Raw genomic sequence first — 25659 nt, 5'->3', positions numbered from 1 at the left:
GATTCTCTCATTGCTATTGCGGTGGAAGTGGCTTAAAATGCATTCGACAATCACTTGGACCTCTTGAATATCTAGGCTAGCAACTATTGCATCTAATGGTTCCAACCCTTGCAAATCATTTCTATCTCGTAGATATCCAAGGCTAACTACATTTTGGACTTCACCGTTACAACAAAGCCAACTATCATTTGGATCTAGTCAAGGCTATTATTTGGATAATCTAAAATAATGACCATTTTCCAATGCAAATATTTTATTGCCCCAAAAATGTGAGTCGGGTTGGGGAGATTTTCCCCGTATATGCGAGTAAGCCTCATAATAGATCCAAATATAATGCCAGCGTATAAAAAATAAATTAACCATTATGAATATGCACGTGGAAAAAAGTGAATGAGCCTTAAATGGGAATATTTCCCAATAATACTAATTGAAAAAAAAAAAAAAAATTCCATTTAATGTAATAGACAGAAGTGCATTTTTATTTTTTTAATAAAAAAAAGAAGCAATGGATTTTATAAATCAAATAAAATTTAAAATTAAATTATTTTTTAATCAGCATATATCTGAACACATGATTTGATTTAACGGGGAACACCTAGAAGTTTGCACCTAGCAAAAGGTTTTAGGGGATCCAGTTATAAATTGGGCTAGTTTTAGTCCTCCCTACACTCTGGCATGATACTCATATCTGGGGGCTCTCAGCTAAATACTTGTTTCTATGTTAAGGGTCGAGCCCATATATATATTGTGTAGTACGCATATGAAGCGCTGAAGCTTCCAACTAAAGGCCACTTTCAGCCATTGCTCCCAGTACACGCCACATTCTGCGATTCGTGGGACATACACAATGTATATCTCACTGAAAGCAGTTGTGGGATTTTGCCTGTGGGTGGCCTGCTGCATATTTGCAGATGGATTTAACGTAGCATACGATCGTGCTTCTCTCATCATTAATGGTCGCCGAAAGCTTCTGATATCGGGATCTATTCATTACCCTCGTAGCACTCCTGACGTGGGTATCTGCTTCCTTAATGCTATTCAATTTTCATCCTTCTAATATACCGTGGATTGAGTGTATATACAGTGTATATATAAAGAATTATGATTTTTACAGATGTGGGGTGACCTGATAGACAAAGCAAAAGATGGAGGACTGGATGTCATTGAAACCTACGTTTTCTGGAATATGCATGAGCCTCAACCACGCCAGGTAATTGTGCTGTTATTATCTTTATTCAGATGGATATATCTCCAGAGAGGAGCCAATTGCTCTGTATATCCAGAGTTGAAATGAATATATTCTAGCACGGATAAACCCATTCTATTTATTATGACTCTGAATTTAACCCATTCTAGGTATTATGACTGTGAACTTAAGCCATTCTATTTATCATGACTATGAATTTAACGTTCTTTATTTATTGCAGTACAATTTTGAGGGGAGATTGGATCTGGTTAAATTCGTGAAGTTAGTACACTCGAAAGGACTGTATGTGAATCTGAGAATTGGGCCATACATCCAGGCTGAATGGACTTACGGGTCAGTATATTCTCATTCTCATTCGTATCGCATTATAATAATCAGATTCAAATCTAATTTGTGAGCTGGATGTTGGTTCATGGTAAATTAAAGATGTTTCGCATTAGGAATTTTTTTCTATGCAAGTAGGTTCCATGAAATGGATCTCTTACAATTTAAAAATTACAGAATTCAATCAAATTTGATCCAAGATGTTGGACTCTTAAGATCTCATATTGACAAATTCATGATGGCTTTCAATGCAGTGGAATTCCATTTTGGCTTCATGAGATTCCGGGCGTAACTTTTCGCACAACAAACAAGCCCTTCAAGGTAACATGCAGATTTTGCATATCTGATCAAACATAAATGTAGTTGATTGCGGGTGCAAATTCTTTTAAGGTCCGCATTTTGAGTTTGTGTTCTTTTGATCTTTCTGTGTCATTGAATCATTTTGTGACTGTGGGATTGCAGAAGGAAATGAAAAGATTCACAAAGAAGATTGTAAACATGATGAAACGTGAAGGCCTTTACGCATCTCAGGGAGGTCCCATCATTTTGCAACAGGTTTCCCTCCTTTTCCTCCTCTTTTTGTTTTTTCATAACAAAAACCACCTTTATTGAGCCTGAGCTGGACAAAGAACTAACAAAAAACACCTGTATTTAGCCTGAATAGGATAAAGAACTAACAAAAACCACCTGTATTTAGCCTGAACAGTATATAAAGAACCTGAGTTTTTTCAGAGCAAAAACCACCTGCATTTAGCTTGAACAGGATAAAGAACTAACAAAAACCACCTGTATTTAGCTTGAACAGGATAAAGAACTAACAAAAACCACCTGTATTTAGCTTGCATAGGATAAAGAACTAACAAAAACCACCTGTATTTAGCTTGCATAGGATAAAGAACTAACAAAAACCACCTGTATTTACCTTGAATAGGATAAAGAACTAACAAAACCACCTGTATTTGGCTTGGCAAAGGATAAAGAAGTAACAAAAACCACCTGTATTTAGCCTGAACGGTATAAAGATCCTGAGTTAATATTAGACAGCACCGCAAATTGAGATTTCCTCCTCCACCTTTAACGGCAATTGTTTTGTATATTGTTGGGATGTCCGTTGTCATTGATAATGCACGATCCTGGTCCTTGGGAATCGGGCGGGTCAAATTTTCATTTCCGAATAACGGATCTGCATGCGAGAATTTATGTAGGGTGTCACCAAGTATCGAATCCAAGAATTTATGAAGGGTTTTCCCAAGTATAGAATCGAGATTTTATGTAGGTTTTTCCAAGTACATAATCGGAAAAAAATATTATGTAAGTGATTCATTAATTAAAATAAACGCTGGAATATAATTATTTGCTATTTAACAAGGTTGTTTTTTTGTCTGGAAAGTTATGGAAATTTTGGTTACATTTTGATAAAATCTGGTCGGATTTTTGTAAATCCAAGTTATAATTGTTAAATTTCAAAATTTTAGGTGCCATAGGGTATCAAAATCTGGTCTGATTTTTGTAAATTTAAGTAACAGTTGTCAAACTTCAAGATTTTAGGTGTAAATCCAAATTACAGTTGTCAAACTTTGAGATTTTAAGTGCCGCAGAAGTTTTTGATAGTGCAGAATCTATTTCTATCATAAAAACCATGATTTAAAAACTGTCTCTAAAATTTTTTTGAAATTTTTTTCTCAAATTCCAACCACTTTTAATCTAAATTCCTCTAAAATTCCTCCCTCTGCGTAATTATTTATTCTTAAGAATCAACAGGAATTTTGAAATTCAACGCAAAGTTAATTCATTTAAAAAATATAATTTAGCTCGTAATTATTATTTATTATTGCGTTACTTATATTTTCATTGTACTGAAAAATAGAAAACAATATTTTGAAAAATGTGTAATCTCATTTTTTAGAATCAAAGTTGATTCATTTTAAAATATAATTTACCTCGTAATTAATTATTTATTATTGCGTTAATTATATTTTCATTGTACTGAAAAATAAAATAACAATATTTTGAAAAATATGTAATCATTCGGTACGGTGGTTTTATTAATTTTCAAAAACATTACATATTATATTAAATAAATGTAATACAGAACAATGTTTTTAAAACCTTTAATATGGAAATATGTTTACGGTAAAAATTTGCAATCCTCCCGTACAATTACGTCCAATTCAAACATCGCAATAATGTTGTCTAAACATCGCAATAATGTTGTCTAGATTCGGTCGATCAGAGCATTTATTTACAATATTAATAGGAAAGTGTTAAGATATTTCGTTTATATATATATATATATATAAATTATTTAAAAAATGTATATATATATATATTAATTATTTAAAAAATGTATGAATAAATTGGGTTTTTTTAACTTCAAATTATTGTTAATTAAGATTTGTTTGAATTTTTTAAACAGCTGTTTGACATACTATTAGATTAAATATTTATTTACCAATTTAAATTTTCTATTATAAATGTATTTAGATTAAATAATTATTTATCAATTTATAATCAGAAATTATCAATTTATAATTAGAAATTTTGTTTGAATTTTAAATTTTAATAAGGGTTGTTTTGTTAAACTAGATTTTACTAAAGCTTGTTTAAATTAATTCAGATTTATTTAGTTGAATGAGTAATTATATTTAATATATAATTAAATTTTGATTAATATTTTTAATGTTAGATTTTAGACTTTTGTAATTTATTTTGCAAATAAGAATGTCTTTTAGATTAATCATATTATTAAAATTTGGTCAAATCCTAATGATGTGATTAATCAGAAAGACATTCTCATTTGTAATAATTTTAAATTAATTATATCTTTTAATTTTTAAATTAGAAGATTTTTAGTATCAATTTAGTCTTTGATTAAAATAATCCAAATTTTGTCAAAATTAATTAAGATTTATTATAATATAAATAAAGGCCAATTTATTTTAATTAATAATTTTAATTATTTATATTTTAAAATTTTAATTTACTTTAAAATAATAATAAAAATAAATTAACATAAATTTATTTTAATCTAAATATTTATTGAGTTGAAAAGTTGGTGTTTTATTGTTTTTTTATTAATATTTAATTAATATTGTTTTTTTTATATATTTAATGAATAGAGAATAAGTACATATTTATTTAGTTAAAAAGAGAATAAGACATAACTATGTTAATATGGTTAGACTATTAATTATTGTATATATTATTACAATTTAATTATAATTTTTAAATGTGAAATTAAATTATTAATTTATTTATTTTTTGTGATATTTTTTTTTACTTTAGTTAGTGGAGTGTGAGGGTGTGCATTTTTGTGCATATTTCCAAACTAGTGGATGATAAAGTGTGCGTCTACTTACATTTTTATAAGAGTAAATGGTGGTGAGTGAGGGTGTGTTGTGCATCTTGCCAAAAATGTAGATGGTGGGGTGTGTATCTACCTTCAAGGTTGTGTAAGAGTGGATGGTTATGATGTGTATTTGTGTACATGTTTTTGGATGAATAATGGTGGGAGTGATTGGAAGGATTTGTTCATGTGCCCAAAAAAACAGATGGTAGGGTTGTTCTTTCATGTACACATTTTTGAAACAATGGATGTTGGAGATAATGGTGTGAATTGTGTAGAATGAAGATGTGCATTTGTTTGCATGTGCACACAAATAAATCTTTTTGCCCCTCACTAGCTACCTGGAAAAAAATTAAGTTTATACATTTCAGTAAGCAACAACTAATGAATCTATAAACTTATTTTATTTTATTTATTATATCATCTATAAATTTAGAATCTATTATTAAATAAAAATGAAATCACATTTTTACATCATAATGGCTTTCTAAATAAAAAATAAGACAATAAAGATCATTCTTATATAAATAAAAACTAAAAAACTTTAAAAATGACTAACTGATGTTACAATATATGTGGTGAGAAAAAAATTAAAACTCTAACCCACTCAATCCAAAGTAATCAAATTTATAAATGATGTACTATAAATAAAAAAATTCAATGAACTTAATTATAGTCTTTGCCCAAATCAAACTTCACGAATATTCCATCTTTCTTTTTTGATAAAGTTAAATTTCCAAACCGTAATCAATCATGATATGTCTACTACCACAAAATCTCCTTAATCATCAAAAATCAAATGTCCGAAAAAGGATACATGTGTCTTTGAAGCAATTATTTTAGCAATTCTTGTACATTGAATTACATAACGTATTAATAACCCTAAAACTATTAAAGATTAGAACATTGCTCATTTTTCACGTAAAAAATGGTGCACTTAGGAATTTCAATTTTTTTTCTCTATCTTTTTAATTCCTCTACATCTACTAATAGCCCTAAAACTATTAAAGATTAGAGCATTGCTCATTTTTCAAGTAAAAAATGGCGCACTTAGGAATTTCAATATTTTTCTCTATCTTTTTAATTCCTCTAAGTCTACTAGTATAACAGTATTCCACATCCACTCAAAGAGATCTATTGGGAAACTATTCAAACATGGCACTTCCATTGTCTTCAAATCAAACATAACTTTATGTGGTTCATCCTCCAATTAGCTTATAAAGATGTGTTTTTGTTTCTTAATTGATCATTTTGGAAATGCAAGATAGAATGAACTCTCCTTCTTCTCTTGTTTTTCCCTTGGGGTTAGAAAGAAGGGATTTGAATAAGGGGCATACTTCCTCCACAATATTTTGGCCTTTGATAAGATTTGCATTTAAACTTCATTTCTTCTCTTACTTTGAACATTTTGTCAAATATTTCATATTTCATATCTTCAATCTCGAGTCATGTGGATTGTTATGAAGTATAAACACCTTTGACACTTTTTAGACATGATTGCCATCCCACCCTTATTGAACTTTATTGGAGAGATTACCTTGATGCAAAAACTACATATCCTTGAATCTAAAGCATAACTGAGGACTTATCTTCTAGAGTTAGGTTTAGGATAATACACAAATGATTTGATAGAGAACCTTTAAAAATAAAAGATTATGAAATTATCTTCCAACCAATAATTGTTGACAAGAAACCCATTAAGGCATTCTTTAAGCAATCCTGTACCTTTTCTTCTGTGATGAAGTAGGATAATTTGTTTCAAATTTTAGATTTCACATTCACAATGATCCAAACCCACAAATGGTTGAACTTTGGACTACTAAGTAATTCAGATTTATCCTTTCGGTTGATGCTCCACTCTTACCATTAAGGCTCTTATAACATCAATATACAAATTTATTATTGTAGTCTTAATTATGTTGCAGTCATTTGGGGTATGTATAACTTAGACTCTTTAATGAAAACTAGCTTTGAAAAATCAATTATCCAAATTCTAGTATTAATGTGTTCATTTGCGCCAATGTATAACTTGGATTCTTGTATGAAAACTACATCTCGCTTTTAATAAATTTTCTTTTTCATAGATCTTTGTTATTCAAGAACCACTTCTCTCATGTTAAAAAATATTTTCATCTCTATTTAAGGACACTAATTTTCATTAATAGGAGCAGATAAGGGTTCCAATTTTCAAAGTTGGGAATGAATATATATTTATATCCATAATTTGATGGTTTTCAATATTTAATAAAAAATATTTCAACTCATTTTATTTTTTTTACAACAAACATGTTTATCTTTTGGTTATATTTGTTGTTCAAAACATCCTTTGACAAGTAATTTAAATAGCAAATTCCATCTTCAAATCTAATTATTTCATTAAGTGAATTATGATCTTTGAATTTGAGCTAGCCTGCTCTAAGAATCTCTTATGGGGCTTGACCTTAAGACCTTATAACCTTCTTCACCAAGAAAAGAAAAGAACTCCTCCTTTAACCAATATAGTACCTTCCTACACAAAGCTTCCTTAGATTTTTTTGGATATCTAATAGTTAAGGGTCTCTCTCTCTCTCTATATATATATATATACTTGCTCCATGTTGCAGGAAGCATCCCCCCCCCGGTTCTAAGGCTCGAAGCGCGTCCCGTGTGGATGCGTCCAGGAAGCGTCCCCGGAAGCGCGATTCCAAAATTCGGAAGCGTGCTTCCGCTTGTTTTGGACGCTTCCTCAAAATTTCTGAAGCGCGCTTTGTACGACGCTTCGGCCGTACGAAGCGTACGCTTCCGAACGATTCCAGAAAAGCGTTGTGCGAAGGGAAGAAATGCGATTTTTTATTTTTATTTTTATTTTTTTAATTTTAGCTGACTTGGCATAAAGGGGGTGGGTCCACCTTGGGTTAGGGTGAGGTTAGGGTGAGGAATGAAGGGAATAAAGCCCCCATTCATTCCTCATTTGCTCACTTTGAGTTTATGAGAGTTGGAGAAGAGAAGAGAGGAGAGGAGAAGAGAAGAGAGGAAAGGAGAGGAGAAGAAAGGAGAGCTTGGAGGAGTGAAGGAGGAGGAGGTAGGAGAAGGAGGATGAGCTTGGAGCAAGAGCTTGGAGGACTTCATCTACAAGAGCTAAAGAGATAAGTTCAAACCCCAAACATCCTTATTTTTTTGACATTTTTTTTGTATTTTTCTCTTCCCTCTCCTACTCTTTCCCATTGTTTCTACTTGCTCCTTTACTTGCAAGTTGTCCACCACCTATATCCATATTACAAGATGGTGTTCTTTTGGCTTCTATTTATCATTCCACTTTTGGTTTTAATGATGGCAAGGGGGAGTAGGAATAGAAGGGAAGAAGCACAAGAGGACAATGGTCCCAATATGAGTGACCCAATGTATGATGAGGAGGAAGGGTTTGAAGAGGAAGGAGATGAACCTGAAGGGGAAATTGAAACACTAGATGGGAAAGCTGCATTAACACCCTTGTGGAACTATGTGACCAAACTTGATGGGGGAAAGGGTGGTGGAACTTACAAATTTGTGTGCCCTCATGGTTGTCATGGAGGAAAACCATATTGTGGTTCATATACCCGTGTGAGGAGGCATCTTTGTGGGGTACTGGATAGTGATGATAAAAAGGGTCCTGTGGGGGTACAAATTTGCTCAAACATTTCATCTGAACAAAGAAGAAAATACATCAAAATAGAGGAGGTTGAACAACAAAAAAACAAGAAACAAATAACTCATTTTGAATCAAGTGCAACCTCTAAATTTGGTAGCTCATCTCCTCATGGTACTTCTGCAAGCTCTGGAGGTAGAAGAACAATAGGGGATTTCCTTAATGTTGCTGGGAGGGATGATGTGGATGGAAATATAGTCCGTTTTATTTGTGCTTGGAGTGTACCATTCTATGTGCTTCGCTCTCTTATTGGCATGAAATGGTAAAAGCCATCAATGAAGCCCCAAAAGGATACAAGGCCCCCAACTATGAGAAAGCGAGAACAGTGTTATTAGAAAGAGAAAAAGCTAAGGTTCAAAGAGATTTGACACATTTTACAAATGAGTGGGTAGATTCTGGGGTATCCATTGTATCAGATGGGTGGACAAATATTAGAAACCAACATTTGATAAATGTTCTTGGTGTTTCTTCTAGTGGTGCAATATTTATTACATGTCATGACTCCTCCTCCATCAGTGCATCTGCGCAAAACATTGCAGATCTCCTATTGCAATCAATCAAAGATGTTGGTCTGAATAATGTGGTTCAAGTGATCACAGATAATGCAGCAAATTGTAAGGTAGCAGGAAAAATTATTGAGCGTACTCATCCATACATCTTTTGGTCTGGGTGCCTGGTTCACACATTGAACCTTTTGATGCATGATATTGTGAAGCACAAAGAATGTGGGTGGATTACTGAGCTTTACAGGAGAGGGAAGCAACTCATTAAATTCATCACAGGGCATATAAGGGTAAACTACTTCTATGGCACTTACTCCAAGTTGCAGTTGCTTAAACTTGCAAAGACAAGATTTTCCAGTTATTACCTCACCTTTAGGTGGGTAGTGAAGGTGAGACAAGCTTTAACTAATCTGGTGTGTGCTGAATCATGGGATGAAATTAACACTGATAGAGATGGTAATGCAGTCAAGGACACTGTTCTTGACAGTTACTTTTGGTCACAGGTTAAATATGTTTTGCAATTCACCAAACCAATTTATTACATGATCAAGTTTGGAGATTCAGATCGACCAATAATTGGGGAGGTGTATGAGCAAATGGATAGCATGTTGGGGCAGATTAAAAACATTGTTGAGCCTAGAGATATCACCTTGTACAATTATATTCGTGCAGAGGTGGAAAACCGATGGGAAATGCTAAATGTTCCATTGCATGCATTAGCATATGTTTTGACACCTAAATACTATCATCCATCATGGCTTTCAACACTAGCACCTGGGAGGGGAAGCAGGAGAAAACCACACCAAGATCAAGAGGTTTACAAAAAATATATGGCTGCATTGAGTAAATTAGTCCCTAATGAGGAGGAGGCTGCATTGGTATGGAGACAGTTGAGCAACTATATGCTTAACATTGGTCCATTTGGGAGCATGCATGCAATTAGAGATTGAGAGACTTTTTCTTCTCTTGAGTGGTGGAACATGCATGGAGGGGCTACTCCACTTCTACAGACTTTGGCATTGTGGGTGCTATCACAGGTGGTAAACACTTCTTCTGCAGAGAGGTGTTGGAGCTCTTATTCTTTCATCCATAGTGTTAAAAGGAACAGGTTGAGTTTAGACCAGGCAGAGAGCTTGGTTTATGTTCATTACAACTTGCGATTGTTGTCCCATTACTATGAAGATGCAAGGTCTAATAAAGACCTGTTGATTTGGGACAAGAATCCAGAGGAGCCCAATTTGGAGGATGGAGTGTTGCGATTAGAGCAATTAGAGGATGCTCTTATCTAGGTATGTCGATGTGGTATAAATTTTCCTTATAAAGCATTTCTCTAATTCATGTTTTTAATTTTTTTGTTAACTAGTGTTTTTTTTGCATGAATTTTTTGAGCGATTCAAGGATGATGATGATTGTGTTGATATGCCACCCCCACCCCCATCTGGTTCCTAGGTTCCATGGTTCAACACCAACAATAGGGGGTTCTTCTTCATCAGTTACAGTGCCACTGCCACAACTTCCACGGGCACCATCTTCTTCATTGCCACCACGTGGAGGCCCACCGCCACGTTCTCTTTGTGGTGGAAGGAGGAGAGATTAGTAGATATATTCACAATTTACTACTTTTGTCATAGATTACTCATTAGACTTGTAGGCTTGTGAATTTGAATTTTGAACCTTTTTTGTCTTGGCGGTGACCAAGTGACATATTTTGTAAACATTATTATTTGAATTTTGGACATGACAAATGTTGACAGTTGCTCACTTGCTAGATAAATCATAATATGCTCTATGTTTTATGTTTTATAATATGCTTAAATGTTTTATGTTTTATAATATTCTTAAAAATTTGATGTATGTTTGTAATCGCTAGAATATAGATGGTTGATGTACATACTAGTAACTACAATGGAACCATGGATGCCATATCTATCTTGATTTATGCAAAAATATGCATGTTTTCATGTCTTCTACAACTAATTTGGTATCTGGGATGTTTGTTTTGAGTATAAATGCAAAAAAATATAATATATATATATATATATATATATATAGCAGACGCTTCGCTTCCCAGATTTTTGGACACTGATGCTTCTGCGTCCCCACTTCGTCCCCGCTTTGTGCAACATTGTACTTGTTTGCTCAATTGTTAAAAAATGAGGGATTAATGTAGCGCCTACCAAGGTCAAATTTCACGAATGACATGACGTAAAATCCTTTAAACATATTTTAGGCATTTTGCTAGATTATGCAAGATTCATGTATGATGTAATGAACCTTAGAGATAAAACAGAGTAACTTGAAACAACATGACCTTATATATATATAACAATGTTAGTTTAATTGATCTAATCATTAGTCCAAAGGATGTTGTTGACATGGAGGCCATAGATCACAAATATTCTAGGGTTACTAACCATTATTGCACTTGATTAAATCACATTATGTTTGCATATTCAAGGAAGAGGGGATCTCTCTCTACACACATACATGTTCGTGCATATAGTAGATTTAGTGCACATGACCTTGTTGGAATCAAATATGAGATTTGCATAACATGCTAAATTATCAACAACATCCTAATAAATGTAGTACTAATGGTTGTTAGTAGTCTGAGTTATCTTTTATTAAGAAGAGAGAAACCATATTAGGTTTCTTCTGAAAAATTATATCCATATAAATTATTATTATAATTAGTTTTTTTAATATTAAATTTAACTTAAATGACATCTAACCTAATATAAATTTAATATAATACCCGTCTAAATTGTCTTAATTCCAGATCAACCAGATCAACCAAATGCAAAAAAAATCAATTCTCTTTTTACCTTAAAAGAAATTTACATCTCTTTTAAATACTTAATAAATCTAATGATAATCTTACTTTATATAATATATATATATATATTTATTAATTACTCCCTTAAATTACTGTCGAACTGATATATAGTGCAGGGACAAAAGATCAACCAAATGCAAAAAAAATCAATTCTCTTTTTACCTTAAAAGAAATTTACATCTCTTTTAAATACTTAATAAATCTAATGATAATCTTACTTTATATAATATATATATATATTTATTAATTACTCCCTTAAATTACTGTCGAACTGATATATAGTGCAGGGACCTTTGTATTTATTGATTACGTATCCTGCAGTTACAATGCTAAGCATATTTATCCTGTTACAATGCTAAGTATCGTTTTAATGGTTGTTGCAGATAGAAAACGAATATGGAAAAATTGCCGATTATTTCGGAGCAAAGGGGCATTTATATATCGATTGGGCAGCTAACATGTCAGTGAATCTGAATACTGGTGTTCCTTGGACAATGTGTAAGGATGCAGATGCGCCCAGCTACGTGGTTAGTAATTTCTACTATTGTGTTTCTAAGAGACCGCATTTAAATGCATCTTGCAGAATACACCTACTTAGCCCCTTGGAAATATTTTAGTACTGTGAAAAGTTTTAAACAATACACAATTTCTGATTGTTCAAGCTTGTTACATGCACTAAACTGTGGAAGGCCAATAGTGGTGGACGAAATTCAACATTAGAAAACTCTGTCACTGTTTAGCCATCTTTCACTGCCATTGCACGTTACATTCATCCTACCCAATAATTAAGTTGCCAATGTCGAGGTAATTATTGAAGTGTATTTTGTTACGGGCATGCCATATACTATAATTAGTCGTATTACAAGTTAGGAGGATCATCCATCCTTTTCCTACCTGCTTTTCAAGTGGGCCTGGTTCCAGAGAAGATTACACAATAAAGCTGGGTAACGGGTTTGTTTGCCATGAGGTTGTAAATCTCGAGGCTGTATATCTTAAATTCCAATATTTGATACATCTGCCATTTGATGTGTTCTCGAGCTTTGCGGCCTTGAGGTGCTCGTCAAATATGGGTTTAGATAGGTCTGTGCTAGTGTCCAGATTTCATACACCCATTGCATTGTGCAGATTTGGCACTGTTACACACTTAAGGTGTTAATTGTTGAAGTGTATTGTGCTATGGGCATGTCATATAGCATAAAGTTGTAGTATAAATTAGGAGAATCGGCCATCATTTTCCTACCAGCGTTTCAAGCGGCCCTGGTCCCAGAAAAGATTATACAATAAATGTGGGTTTGTGCAGCATAAGGTTGTAAAGCTCGAGGCTGCATACCTTGAATTCCAATAGCTAATATATTTTCCATTCGATGTGTGCCTGAGCTTTGCAGCCAGATGCTTGTCAAACCTGGGTTTAGAATCTAGATAGGTTTGTGCTCGTGTCCAGATTCCATACCCCCATTGCATTGTGCAGATTTGGCACTGTTATACACTTGAGGTGTTGATGTGTCCCACCATCCCCACTTGGGTTGTGGAGCATCTTGCTTCACCCAGAGTAAAAGTTCTCCAGCTAGGAGCTCTTAAGAATAGATATACTCCACCCAAACTTTCACACCGTCTGGTAGATCTCTTGTCTCTGCAGAACCAGAAGGCATGCACTAAATCATCTTCAATCTGCTTTTGTATTTGGGAGATTGGTATCTTTTTATGTGCCCACGTTTCAACTTTCAGCTACCTCTGCTGAGTAAAGAGCTCTATGAGCTAATTGCTAATACATCGAATTCTACTTTGGCTTCCCATATTTCCGCAATATTCAACTCTAATAAGAAGTAAATCCCAATTGCTCGACATGAACTCGTCCTTCAAAGGTTTTTTTTACAATGTTTTGTGTTTATACTTTCCAGTTAGTCCTGACTTCTTGCTCTATGCAGGCCTTGAATCTTTCCTAGGAACATTAGGAGCAGTTCTGCTTTTTCCGTGAATAGATATGATTCTCTTTCACCCTTAACCAACACTTAGGATATGCAAGGATCATCCTATCTTGATTCTTATCATTAAAGATATCTCTTAACTTATTATATTCCATGTTGCTTCAAAATGTCTCTTACCTTAGCTGTATCTGCTTCTTCACGTAACTGACCACTATGCTGCCTTCTGCATCTATCTTCTCGCACATTAAGTCCTGCTCCATCCTGTATTCGAGCAATCAACTAGTTTGGTGCTACCTTATTCTAGACTGTTGTCATTGGCATCCATGAATTCATCCCTGATGTGGCTTGATTCATTTAAAAATTAAAACTTTGCCTGATCAGTTGTACTGCTGGTAAGATACATGGAAAATATATTCCTTTTCCACAAGTAACCTTTTGAAGTAAAGAAATTCCACACTCATTTTTCTCCCTGTTAACTTGCACTTTCTCGAGATAAAGTCCAAAAAGTTCAAGTGTGATCTGAGTGAAACTAAGAGGGGACCATTATCACCTCAGTAACCTTCTTCTGCACTTCCGGCCAGCTATCGTCTGGCTCAAGGGGGGCTTTGCTAGGTTAAGATTGCTGGGATTTATTGCAATGAGTTCCAAGGTGAATATGAAGAGTAAACCCAACCAAATGGTTTTGGTAAATTTTTATGGTTTGGTCTGAAGGACAGATCACAGACCAACCCAACAAAATGGTTTTGGTAATTTTTTATTGTTTGGTTTGAAGGACAGATCACATACCAGTGTCTTGTCCTACTACTATTTTTTGGGGTACATGGGATCAACTAATGACTCCCTTGGTGGAAGGAAAGTGGATCTAATGTGATATATAGAGCTCTCCACTACAGATCCTAGAAGATCTGTTGAATTTTGGAGCTATGGTTGGTCTTCATAATCAATATTTAGCCCTCCAGAAATTTAAGAAATGATAAATATATATGTGGGTTCCAAGTCAACCTCAAAAGAAGAAAATTTGATTTTTTTAAACTTTGAATTTTTGCCTCCAAATGTAAGGTCGGCTTCAAGTTGGCCCCAGTGAAGGGACACACCAATTCAACTCATTCAACACCTATATATTGGCATTCATCATCTCCATTTGATGCACAATTCGGATCACTTTTGTTCACACATGGGAGACAAGAGAAGGGCGAATCTGAGGAAGAATAGAAGGACAAAATCTGAGGCAGACCTAATTCTTTGAGGAAGGCTGAATTTCTGAGGCACAACAAACCAAATTTCTGAGGCTAATTGAGGGCAATTTGATCAGGTTTGACCCGGGTTTGGTTACTGGTCAATTTGAGTTATTTTAACTAGAAAATTCAGATTATATTCCTTATTGAATTGGACAAATTTCTCTAAGAAAGGGTTGTTGGGTTTTTTCCTTGGTTTGGGGTTTTCCCATGATAAATTTTGTGCCTCTTGTGTTTGGTTGTCTCTACTATCATTATTGTTTTATTGTTGAAGATTTTATTGTATAACTACTTAATGATGAATGTGGTATAAGATGAATTGGTTTAAGAATCATTGGAAGTAATTATCAATTTAGAAAATTTTGAAAAATCAACACGGTTTCAGAGCTTGGGTTATAGAACAGCCAAAAGACTAGACACTTATTGAAGAAAGGTTGAAGCCCTAAATTTGTTATGATTGAGGAAGATCACAAATCCCTCATCCTTGTGCAAGAATAAACAATTTTTGTGAAAGTCGAACCTTGTTTGTATTTAATGGTTTTGACCAGGCTTGAGGAAGGGTCGAAGCCCTAGAATGGGGACTAAATGACCTCAATCCTACCTGCAGGAGGGTTAAGACACACCGTAGTCCAAGTCTTAGGAGCGCCGGAAGGCCTTAGAACTAGGCCGCAACCTATTTGAGGTAGGCCACAGGAAAAATAGGAGGTCGAGAGACCTCAGGGAGTGCTTAAAAGAGGCAAAGGAGCCCCGTGAATAGGCCACAAAATTCGAAAAGGGCCTCAGTTTGAACATAAAAGGACGTTTAATCTCAGAAAGCCAAGAAGTTGTCTCTTGTGCATGAGGTCTACTAAAGTTTGTTTGCATAAGGTGAATTGTGGAAGATGCTGTACATGTTCTTACCATATTGCCATGAATTTGGCTAGTGGGTTGAGTTTGTTCCTTATAGCATTGGGCAAGTATTTACAATTCAATGACATGTGACAACATGTGGGAATGAGAAATGAGCCTCGGGTTTCACCATGGGTCAAGTGGGGTTCTTGACATGTCTCCAAGTGACAACTTGTTGAGTTGGTGACCCTGGGACTAGTGGGTAACTAGTTCCTCCTTTTATGCTAATGCAAGGATGCTTTCCTCATGTTTCTAGTGTTGAACATGAGGTGGATGGATTCATCAACACAACTGAGCTCTTTCAACCTTTTCTTGGAATAGAGAATTTTTCAACAAGACAACATCTATGGAAGTCATTATGAATACCTCTCTAGCTAGGAGGGAGTATTGAATTTTGTAGCTATGGTCGATGTTCATAATCAAGTTTTATCCCTCCAAGTATTTAATAAATGATAAATACATGTGGATTCCAAGTCGGTCTCAAAATAAAAAAATTTGAATTTTTTAAACTTTGAATTTTTGCCTCCAAATGTAAGGTTGACTTCAAGTTGGCCACAGTGAAGGGACACACCAATTCTGCTCATTCAACACCTATATATTGGCATTTGTCCTCTCTATTTGAGTATCCAATTCAGATCATCTGAGGCACAATTTGGATCACTTTTGTTCACACATGGGACACAAGAGAAGGACACATTTGAGGAAGAATAGAAGGACAAAATCTGAGGCAAACCTAATTCTCTATGGAAGGTCGACTTTTTGAGGCATAATAGACCAAATTTCTGAGGCTAATTGAGGGAAGTTTTACTTGGGTTTGGTTATTGGTTAGTTTGAGTTGTTTTAACTAGAAAATTCAAATTGTATTCCTTGTTGAATTGGACAAATTTCTCTAAGAAAAGGTTGTTGGATTTTTCCCAAGATAAATTGTGTCTCTTGTGTTTGGTTGTCTCTATTGTTACTATTGTTTTACTATTGAAGATTTCTTGTATAATTACTTAATGTTGAATGTGGTATAAGATGAATTGGTTTAAGAATCATTGGAAGTAACTATCAATCTAGAAAATCCTGAAAAATTAACAAGATCCACCTAGTGCTTTACAATATCTAAGAAGTTCAAGGGAAGTTTCTCCACTAGAAAGCTTCCTAGGGATTTAAAGAAGGGTTCCTTTAAAAGAAATAATGTGAATGCACCGTCTCCAGTAGATGAGCACAATTACACTTAGATTATTTATAAACAAATCCAACAAAATCAGAAAAGCCACTGACTCATAAAACCAATATCATCCATCAAACCTTAGCCATGAACATCCATATAACTAAAATCATCTCCAAAAGAAGTTGTTCTAGTCATCCTTCCATAGCCTTTTGATAATGAGAAAGGTGGTAGAAATTTAGAACTAGCTAAGAGATTTCTCCCCTAATCCATCCATGAGAAAATGATGAGGAAGTGCATCTCTATTTGTATGGAGATGCTCAACTTCCTCTTTCACTAAAATATCAATTTCTTAAGTAAAACCCCTTAATATAGCTCATAGAGGGTAAAAGTCCTCTTCTCTAATTAATTAAGTTAAAATACAAAAAGAATGGCTTCTACAAGCCACATGTACAATGATCAACATCCCAAAGCAGGGTATCTCCACAAATGCTAGAAAGAAAAGGCTTCAAGATGACGTCCACATCCTCCAAAGATTTTGAGGGTTCCTTTTCCTCAAGAAAATAGTAAGTATAATATCCAAGTATCTCCTAGGTGGGCCAATGGGTTTCCAAAGTGCATGCTTAGCCTTCAAAGATTCATGGGTATGCCTCCTCCATAAGTCATGTAAGAAATGTTTCCAAACCCTCCTCCATGTGTGGTCATGTTGACTTCCAAAGTTCACAGCGCGGATGCATATGACTTCCAAAAACAGAATATTTAGATTACACGTCAATCTCCCCAAGCCCAATTATGTACTTTGTGTGGGCAAGAATCTCTTTTCTTTTTAAAGACATCAACCTTCTAAGTCACATGACATGAGGACATAGGACACGTAAATACATGTATTCGACACGAGACACGATAACCCAGGAAACATGACACAATGGACACACACACACACACATATTAAAAAAATACGGAAATATAGTGTCTAATCCATATTTTTTAGAAATTAAAACATCTACAGGTATGAATCATGATGATGTCTATTTAGTAATTTAGTATTTACAATTTTACAATTTTAGAACTACTTAGTTTATTAATTTACTACATCAATGATGTAATGTTATATGCCATCCAACCAATACAAAGTTATATAACATTGAATCAGGTTCAAAAAACCCTTCTTTGTCATGTTGGTTCAGGTTCATAACTTCCCACATCAAATCTCATAAAAAACCCTTTCTTATCAAATTATTAATGTATAGTTAGATTCTTAAACAGAGAATGTTGACTCAGGTGCATAACTTCCTACATACTCAATAAAAATCGAAATCTTATACAAACCCTTTCTTGTTGGGGTTAGTAATGCAGAGTCAAATCTTAGAGAACCCCTTATCATGTTGTTTCAGGTTCATAACCTCCCACATAGTACAAACTCTATAATTTTGTTTTCAAGTCTTATTTTTTATGCTTACACCCAAACGAAAAAAGGAACAGTATCAGGCCATGTGCATATGGCAACTCACGAGGTATTGTTCTCTTTGGTCTTGACTAGATGCATTCATATATAGACCCATTTAACCTATAAATAAAATTATTATCTTACCTGGTCGATTCACATTAGTTTGTGGCCTTTAGAAAAGACATAGGAAGTCTGATTAGCTGCACGAGCAAAAGGTGAAAAGCATTGTCTCAACTCCAGCAAGATGTGAAAATGCAAACAACGAACTAGACTCCAGAATACCTCACGAACAGAGACAGAAAAAATGATAGAAAAGCAAGACGCGACGTTCGAAATGCGCTAGGGAATATTTTCAACATGATCCAAAAACGTATCATGATTTTAGGACACGATGAAAATCATGTTCGACATGTTTTAACGCTTGTATTGGGTTCGACACGAGGAATATAGGACATGAGACCCTAAGGGACGTGTCCAATGACTTAGCTAGCCACAAATGCTTGACAATCCTCTTCCAAGTAGACATTGTGGTCTCCAATCAACGTCCCTTCTACTTCATGAACTAAATATTTCAAAGTTGTTGGCCTCTCCAAATTTGTCTTGTTACCACTCCTTTTAGCAAGGTTGTTGAAGATCCATGCCACCTGATAGGTCGGCACACATAGGACAACGAGTCACTGTCACCTCGCCCAAAGTCCCCACTCTTTTAGCCCAAACTCCTACCAAAATGGCTATGGGAAGCTTCCCTTGGATGAATCCTGCCAACCAATACAAGAATAGTGCCTTGTAACAAGATCAAATGGTTTAAGTGGAGGAGTTTGTGTTGCTGCTCTGCTAGCTTACTGTGAAAAATCTGTAAAGAATAAACTAGTCCAGCAAGAAAAAAGTGAAAACACTTCACTCTAACAAGATATATTGAGTGTGAATAAAACATACTAACCAAATATAAAATGATTTTTGTGATTAAATGCTTGGTTAGAGGAGTTGTTGTATAAATCCAAAATCGGCTTGCTATCCTGTTTTTACAAGTCTGTAATTGTTGCAAAATATGCAGAAAATAACAAGATAACCCCTTGAAAAAATAACCCAAATGTGACTAAACACTTCTAGATCCAATCCCTAGGGGTGAGGAGGATAGAAGATAGAAGATTGGTCAATTTAGACCACTTTCAAGCTTTGGACCTACAATAAAATTGAATTTCCAGCAAGCTAGAAATTCACCTATTGAGGTCTTGGGGTCAAAATCCCTAGGTGAAAAACTCAGAAAATTATTTCAGCAAAAAATAAGATGTTTTAAGGTCTGAAACAACTAAATTTAAGCTATAGATAAAATAAATAGACTATTAAATCAAATCTAAGCTAAAGCAAGGTGAGTTAAGATACTTGTAGAAATGATACTTTGTAGAGCGAAAATTCTGCAGAAAATGGTTTGCTACAACAATGCCTTACTGCAAATCTACAAAATTAGCTAAATACACCTATATATGAAAAGTATGCTCAAAATCAGATGTATTATTTCCTTGGTCTAGATATTGGTATTTACTTCTTTTTTTCCAAGGATTGCTAGTTGTGAATGATACAAAAATTATAACAAAATAATTAAAATAAAATAAAATAAAATGGATATTTAGATTTTTAAAATAAAATGGTTAAGAATTGAGGATTACCTTGGCCTTTTAATTTACCAATTTGCAAAGTTGCGATCACAACCATTTCTTTATCAACTTTTTCTTGAGGACCAGACATGAATGAGTTGGGGGTGAAACTATCCCACTCACTTAGTTAAAAACAACTTGCACGAAAATCAACCTCATAAGGGGGATCTTCTCACACAATATGCCCCAACTATTATATTGACAATATCATCAATAGCCCATAATCTGGTGGAATATTCCCCTAGAGGGCTCGCCCAACACTTGGAAAGTGTATTTTTGATACTAGCTAAGGGTGAGGTGAAGGCTTGGGCCTAGATCTTCCTTTCCACGTGATCATTTTCCCCTCAATGGATCATCATAGTAGTCTTATGATGATGAATGTATATTTGCAAATTAGCTCTTTAGGCACAAATTATAGGAAAAATTCAAGAATAGAAAGCATAGAATAATCAACTCAATACAATAGTATATTTGCAAATGGCTTCTTTATTGTATGGCATCAAATGATCTCATAGTCAACAACAACAATTGGGAGGAGGAGCTAGGAATTTATAACTTTCTTTGCTAATGGCTAGTTGTGAATGATACAAAAATGATAACAAAATAATTAAAAAAATAAAAATAAAATGGATATTTAGATTTTTTGAAATAAAATGGTTGAGAAGTGAGGATTACCTTGGCCTTTTAATTTACCAATTTGCAAAGTTGCAATCACAACCATTTCTTTATCAACTTTTTCTTGAGGACTAGAGATGAATGAGTTGGGGGTGAAACTATCCCACTCACTTAGTTAAAACTTAAAAACAACTTGCACGAAAATCGACCTCATAAGGGGGATCTTCTCACACAATATGCCCCAACTATTATATTGACAATATCATCAATAGCCCATAATCTGGTGGAATATTCCCACTAGAGGGCTCGCCCAACACTTGGAAAGTGTATTTTTGATACTACCTAAGGGTGAGGTGGAGGCTTGGACCTAGATCTCCCTTTCCATGTGATCATTTTCCTCTCAATGGATCATCATAGCAACCTTATGATGATGAATGTATATTTGCAAATTAGCTCTTTAGGCACAAATTATAGGAAAAAGTCAAGAATAGAAAGCATAGAATAATCAACTCAATACAATAGTATATTTGCAAATGGATTCTTTATTGTATGGCATCAAATGATCTCATAGTCAACAAAAACAATTGGGAGGAGGAGCTAGGAATTTATAACTTTCTTTGCTATTGCTAGTTTCCTCCATGTCATCCACAAGTTGGAGACTAGGTTGACCTCTAGAAAAATTTTGTTTACATGAAGTTTTCCCACTAAAGGGGTTAGATCTGACTCTCACGAGTCACAACCCAAGATAACCCAATATTTCACTTACTAGTGGTCTGGAAGACAAAAAGATGAGAAATAATAGCCATTAGTGCTCCCTCGTTCCCCTTGAAGTCTTCAACGTTCCAACTTTCACCTCAACGAATTGGTCTTCGAAATTGACTTGATAAACACTAGAATTTTGTCCATAATTTTATCTTCTTGGTCCAAAATAATGTCCTTCTTTGACATTCCAACAACTATCTTATCCATTTAACAAGTTTCTTTGATTTTCATGCATAGAAGAAATTCGACCTTGGCCACCTTTTTCTAGCTCTTCAATGCCTTGCTAATTTGGCCAAATGTTTCATTTAATTGGGGTACTGTTTGCTTAGTTGTAACCTATCATATATGCCCTGTCAGCCCCAAAATTCCACTATACTGCCACATCAACCTCGACAATGCTACCTCATCATGCCCAAACAAGAGATCTCTAACGCTCTTGAAGTACTTCAGAAAGTCAAACATGGGTTTTTTCCATCTCCTCCTTTAGACCATTTTTGACATAATGCATGTGAAAATCGGCCCCAATGCTCCCCTTGTTTTGTTGCATGGAAACTTGCAATACTTGTTAGCCAACTTTGACCACAACCATAACTTGAGCATGCCTTAACCAATTGAAAAATTCCACATGGCATGTCATCCTCTCATCAAGCTCTATAATATAGGACCAAGTTGACTTTTTGACTTTTGAGACCATTTTGCATTGGGAATTATGAACTACCTTGGGGATCGTGAAAAGTTGCTAGCTGTGAGATTGCCATGTTGAGAAATATTTGTGGGACACTGCACCAAAGTCAAGGCCACCAACAAAGTCAATAGACTCATAACCATGTGGTATGACATAGGCGCACTCGACATGCACTGGATTGACTCTTACACTGGCGATCACCTCTATAAAAGCAAGGTCCTCTAAAACAACTAGTCCTCATGTAAACCCATCCAAGGTCCTCCAATCCTATCAAGGATGAAAGGAATAGATATGAACTCAAAAGAATTGGCCATGGTCCAATCCATCACAAGGTCTAGGACACTCAATAGAAAGCCTCACATGGTTGTTACAAACTTACAAGGAGTTAACTTGTGACCTTGGGCTTACAATGGTGTGCAAAAATGTTGCAATAGACATGCGCCCCTGCTAGTATAAGGGGTAACATGTCCCAAGACCCATTATGGGTTTTCTCACTTAGAACATGTCCCTTCAAGGGGAAGCGTTCAATGAAAAATCCCACATAGGTTGGATTCTTCCAATAGGAATGCCAGTCAACTATATATAGTGTTTGTAACTTTGTACAACACCCAATTGGACCAATTCCTATTGAACAACTTCATTGGTCATTTTCAACATGACTAAACTTTGCTTTCCTTAAAGAATTCTTTTCGGGAGGAAACTGAAGTTCACCATGTGTGGTTGGTAATATGTCTTCATTAGAAGACATGTTCGCAGATTTCGTAAATCACTAAGCCAGTGGTTGGAGCTCATATTTACCAATGTAAACTTGATATTATTGTCTATTGTTTTTGCATTGATCATTTCCATGCGATCATATGCTTGGTATGCACAAAACCCTTTAATGCTTTCCCAAACTGTGCATAAACTGGTTACTGCATGATGGAATTCAAGCATTTGGCCTCATTTGCAGTACTCTGGTAGTACAAGTATGCTGCATAAAACACAATCAGAAGTTGAAAGAAGCTGCAAAACTTGGCTTAGAAACATGTTTCCAAAAACAACAACATTTCTATCTATATTCCCAAGACTTTTTCCAATCTGTTGATAATTCATCCCATTGGATCAGTCTGGAAGAATGACATTGGAGTTCTTAATATGGAGCTGAGCATACCGTTTTGTAACTGCTTAGCAGCATAAAGGTTTGTCAAAACCAGCCAAAACGTGTTTGCTAACATTACCAATCCCTGGTGAAAGGATAAAATGGTGTAAAAATGATGTAAAATTTTGGGCCCACGTCTCCTTTGGAGCAGTTTCATCTGTCCATATCAGTGTTGCGGGGGAGCACCCTCGATCCCGTTCCCAATCCGCGCTCCGGGCAGGAGCGACTCAGGAGTGCGCTCCCGTAAAAAAATTTCCACTCCCTACCAGTTGTCAGAGCAAATTAGGGAGCGATCGCTCCTGTCGCTCGGGGAGCGTTTTTTATAGCCCGAGAGCGGTTGGGGAAAAAAACGCTCCCGGGCTATAAAAAACGGTCCTGGTTGGTGAAAAAAAACCGCGTGCATGAAAAAAAATTCGTGTCGGAAAATTAAAAAAGTCGCCGGTTTTGGGGGAAAAAACGGAGGGAAGGAAGGAAAGGGAGGGAGGCAGGAAATATAAATAAACCCTCCCTCCAATCAATTTCATTATTTTAGAAGAGAGAGAGTGAGAGCAAGAGGAGAGTAAGAGAAGGTGAGGAGCAAGAGAGAGCAAGTGAGAGTGAGAGCAAGGGAGGGTGAGGAGCAAGAGAGAGTGAGGGGCAAGAGAGAGCAAGTGAGAGTGAGAGCAAGGAGCAAGGTGCAAGGAGAGAGCAAGTGCCAAGGAGAGAGCAAGTGCCAAGGAGCAAGAGAAAGCAAGGAGGGGAGATTGGAGGCCAAAGAGGTAGGCTCTATTTTAGCAATTTTTTTTTAATGTTCATTACTAAATAAATAAAATTATAAATAAATATTTTTCTCCATTCCCATTCCCATTTCATTTTTTGCAGTTTCAAACATCATGATTATATTTCTTGGCATTTTTTTCTTCTTGGTTCCTTTTTTAGTTATTATGGTGTTGGAGAGTAGAAAAAGGAGGGTTGAAAACGAAGAAGGGGATGAAGAGGGGGGTCATAGTGGATTTGATGAAAACCCCGGTGAGGAGCTGGAGGAGAGTGAACATGAGTCAGCTCCAAAAACTAAACAAGATCAAACTCCATTGTGGAAATATGTTAATAGGCTTGAAGCAGGGAAAGGGGGTGGAACCACTAAATTTCATTGCCCCCCTTGCAACAATAATTACATAGGTTCATACACCCGTGCCAGAAAACACCTCTACGGGAAAAGGCCGTGGGATGGAGATAAACAAATAGGAATCAAAACTTGTTCAGGTGTGTCAGCAGCAGATAGAGCGAAATACATAAGGGAAGACCCAAGAGGAGGAAGCCCAATACAAACCTAAAAAATCAAAGGGTTTCTTTGAACCAAGCTCACAATCACATGCACAAAGAACTCCTTCAGCATCCTCCCAAGGCAGTGGATATGGAGGCACAGGGTCACCAGGTTTAAGGTGTAGAAGCATATCAGATTTCCTTGATGAAGGGTGTAGGAATGATGTGGATTCAAAAGTTTACATGTTTCTCTATGCATGTGGGATAACATTCAATGTTCTTCGCTCACCTTATTGGCATGAAATGGTTTTTGCCATAAATGATGCCCCTAAAGGATACAAGAGCCCTGGGTATGACAAGGCAAGAACTGTTGGACTTGATTATGAAAAAGCAAAAATATCACATTCTTTGAATAGAATGACAAGTTCTTGGACTGACCATGGGGTGTCCATTGTATCTAATGGATGGACAAATGTAAAAGGCAAGCCATTGATAAATGTTCTTGTTGTGTCTGTTAGTGATGCCATCTTTCTTTCAGCATATGATTACTCAGACAAGTTCAAGACCGGCATCAACATTGCAAAACCATTACTTGAAACAATTGAGTGTATTGGGCCATACAATGTCATCCAAGTCATCACTGATAATGCTCCTAATTGTAAGGTAGCGGGAGCAATTATTGAGGATAAATACCCCAACATATTTTGGTCTGGGTGTTTGGTTCACACAATGAACCTTTTGATGCATGATATTGTTAAGAACAAAAATGAACAAGACAAATGGATTGGTGATTTGTACAAGAGAGGCAAACAAATGATAAAATTTATTACAAATCATAGCAATACCCATGGCCTTTTCTGCAGTCACTCAAGATTGGAGTTGTTGAAGATTGCGAGGACTAGATTTGGTAGCTATTACCTCACCTTCAGGCGCCTTTTGAAGGTAAGCGAGTCATTGGCTAGCATGGTATCAAGTCCACACTGGCATGTATCAAAGGAAAGGGCTACAAATGCAGCTGACAGGCAAGGTTT

The 25659-nt window shown here is 35.4% G+C and overlaps 1 protein-coding gene across 1 annotated transcript in view; it reads left to right on the top strand.

The window, feature by feature from the left end:
• Positions 1–1171: 1171 nt before the first annotated feature.
• LOC149215042 (beta-galactosidase 8-like) overlaps positions 1172–25659 on the top strand; it is a 94568-nt gene continuing 70080 nt past the window's right edge. The window contains exons 1-5 of the mRNA XM_089392499.1: positions 1172–1210; positions 1428–1540; positions 1786–1852; positions 1994–2086; positions 12264–12407. Of these exons, the coding sequence (XP_089248625.1) occupies positions 1187–1210; positions 1428–1540; positions 1786–1852; positions 1994–2086; positions 12264–12407 (441 nt within the window). The 5' untranslated portion in view covers positions 1172–1186. The remainder of the gene's footprint in view (positions 1211–1427; positions 1541–1785; positions 1853–1993; positions 2087–12263; positions 12408–25659) is intronic.

This window comes from Pinus tabuliformis, chromosome 1_1, assembly GCF_031772625.1.
Source record: "Pinus tabuliformis cultivar Carrire ecotype Pingquan chromosome 1_1, CPIR1, whole genome shotgun sequence".
NCBI lineage: Eukaryota > Viridiplantae > Streptophyta > Pinopsida > Pinales > Pinaceae > Pinus > Pinus tabuliformis.
The sequence above is the reverse complement of the archived record's forward strand: the minus strand, read 5'-3'. Positions and strand labels throughout refer to the sequence as shown.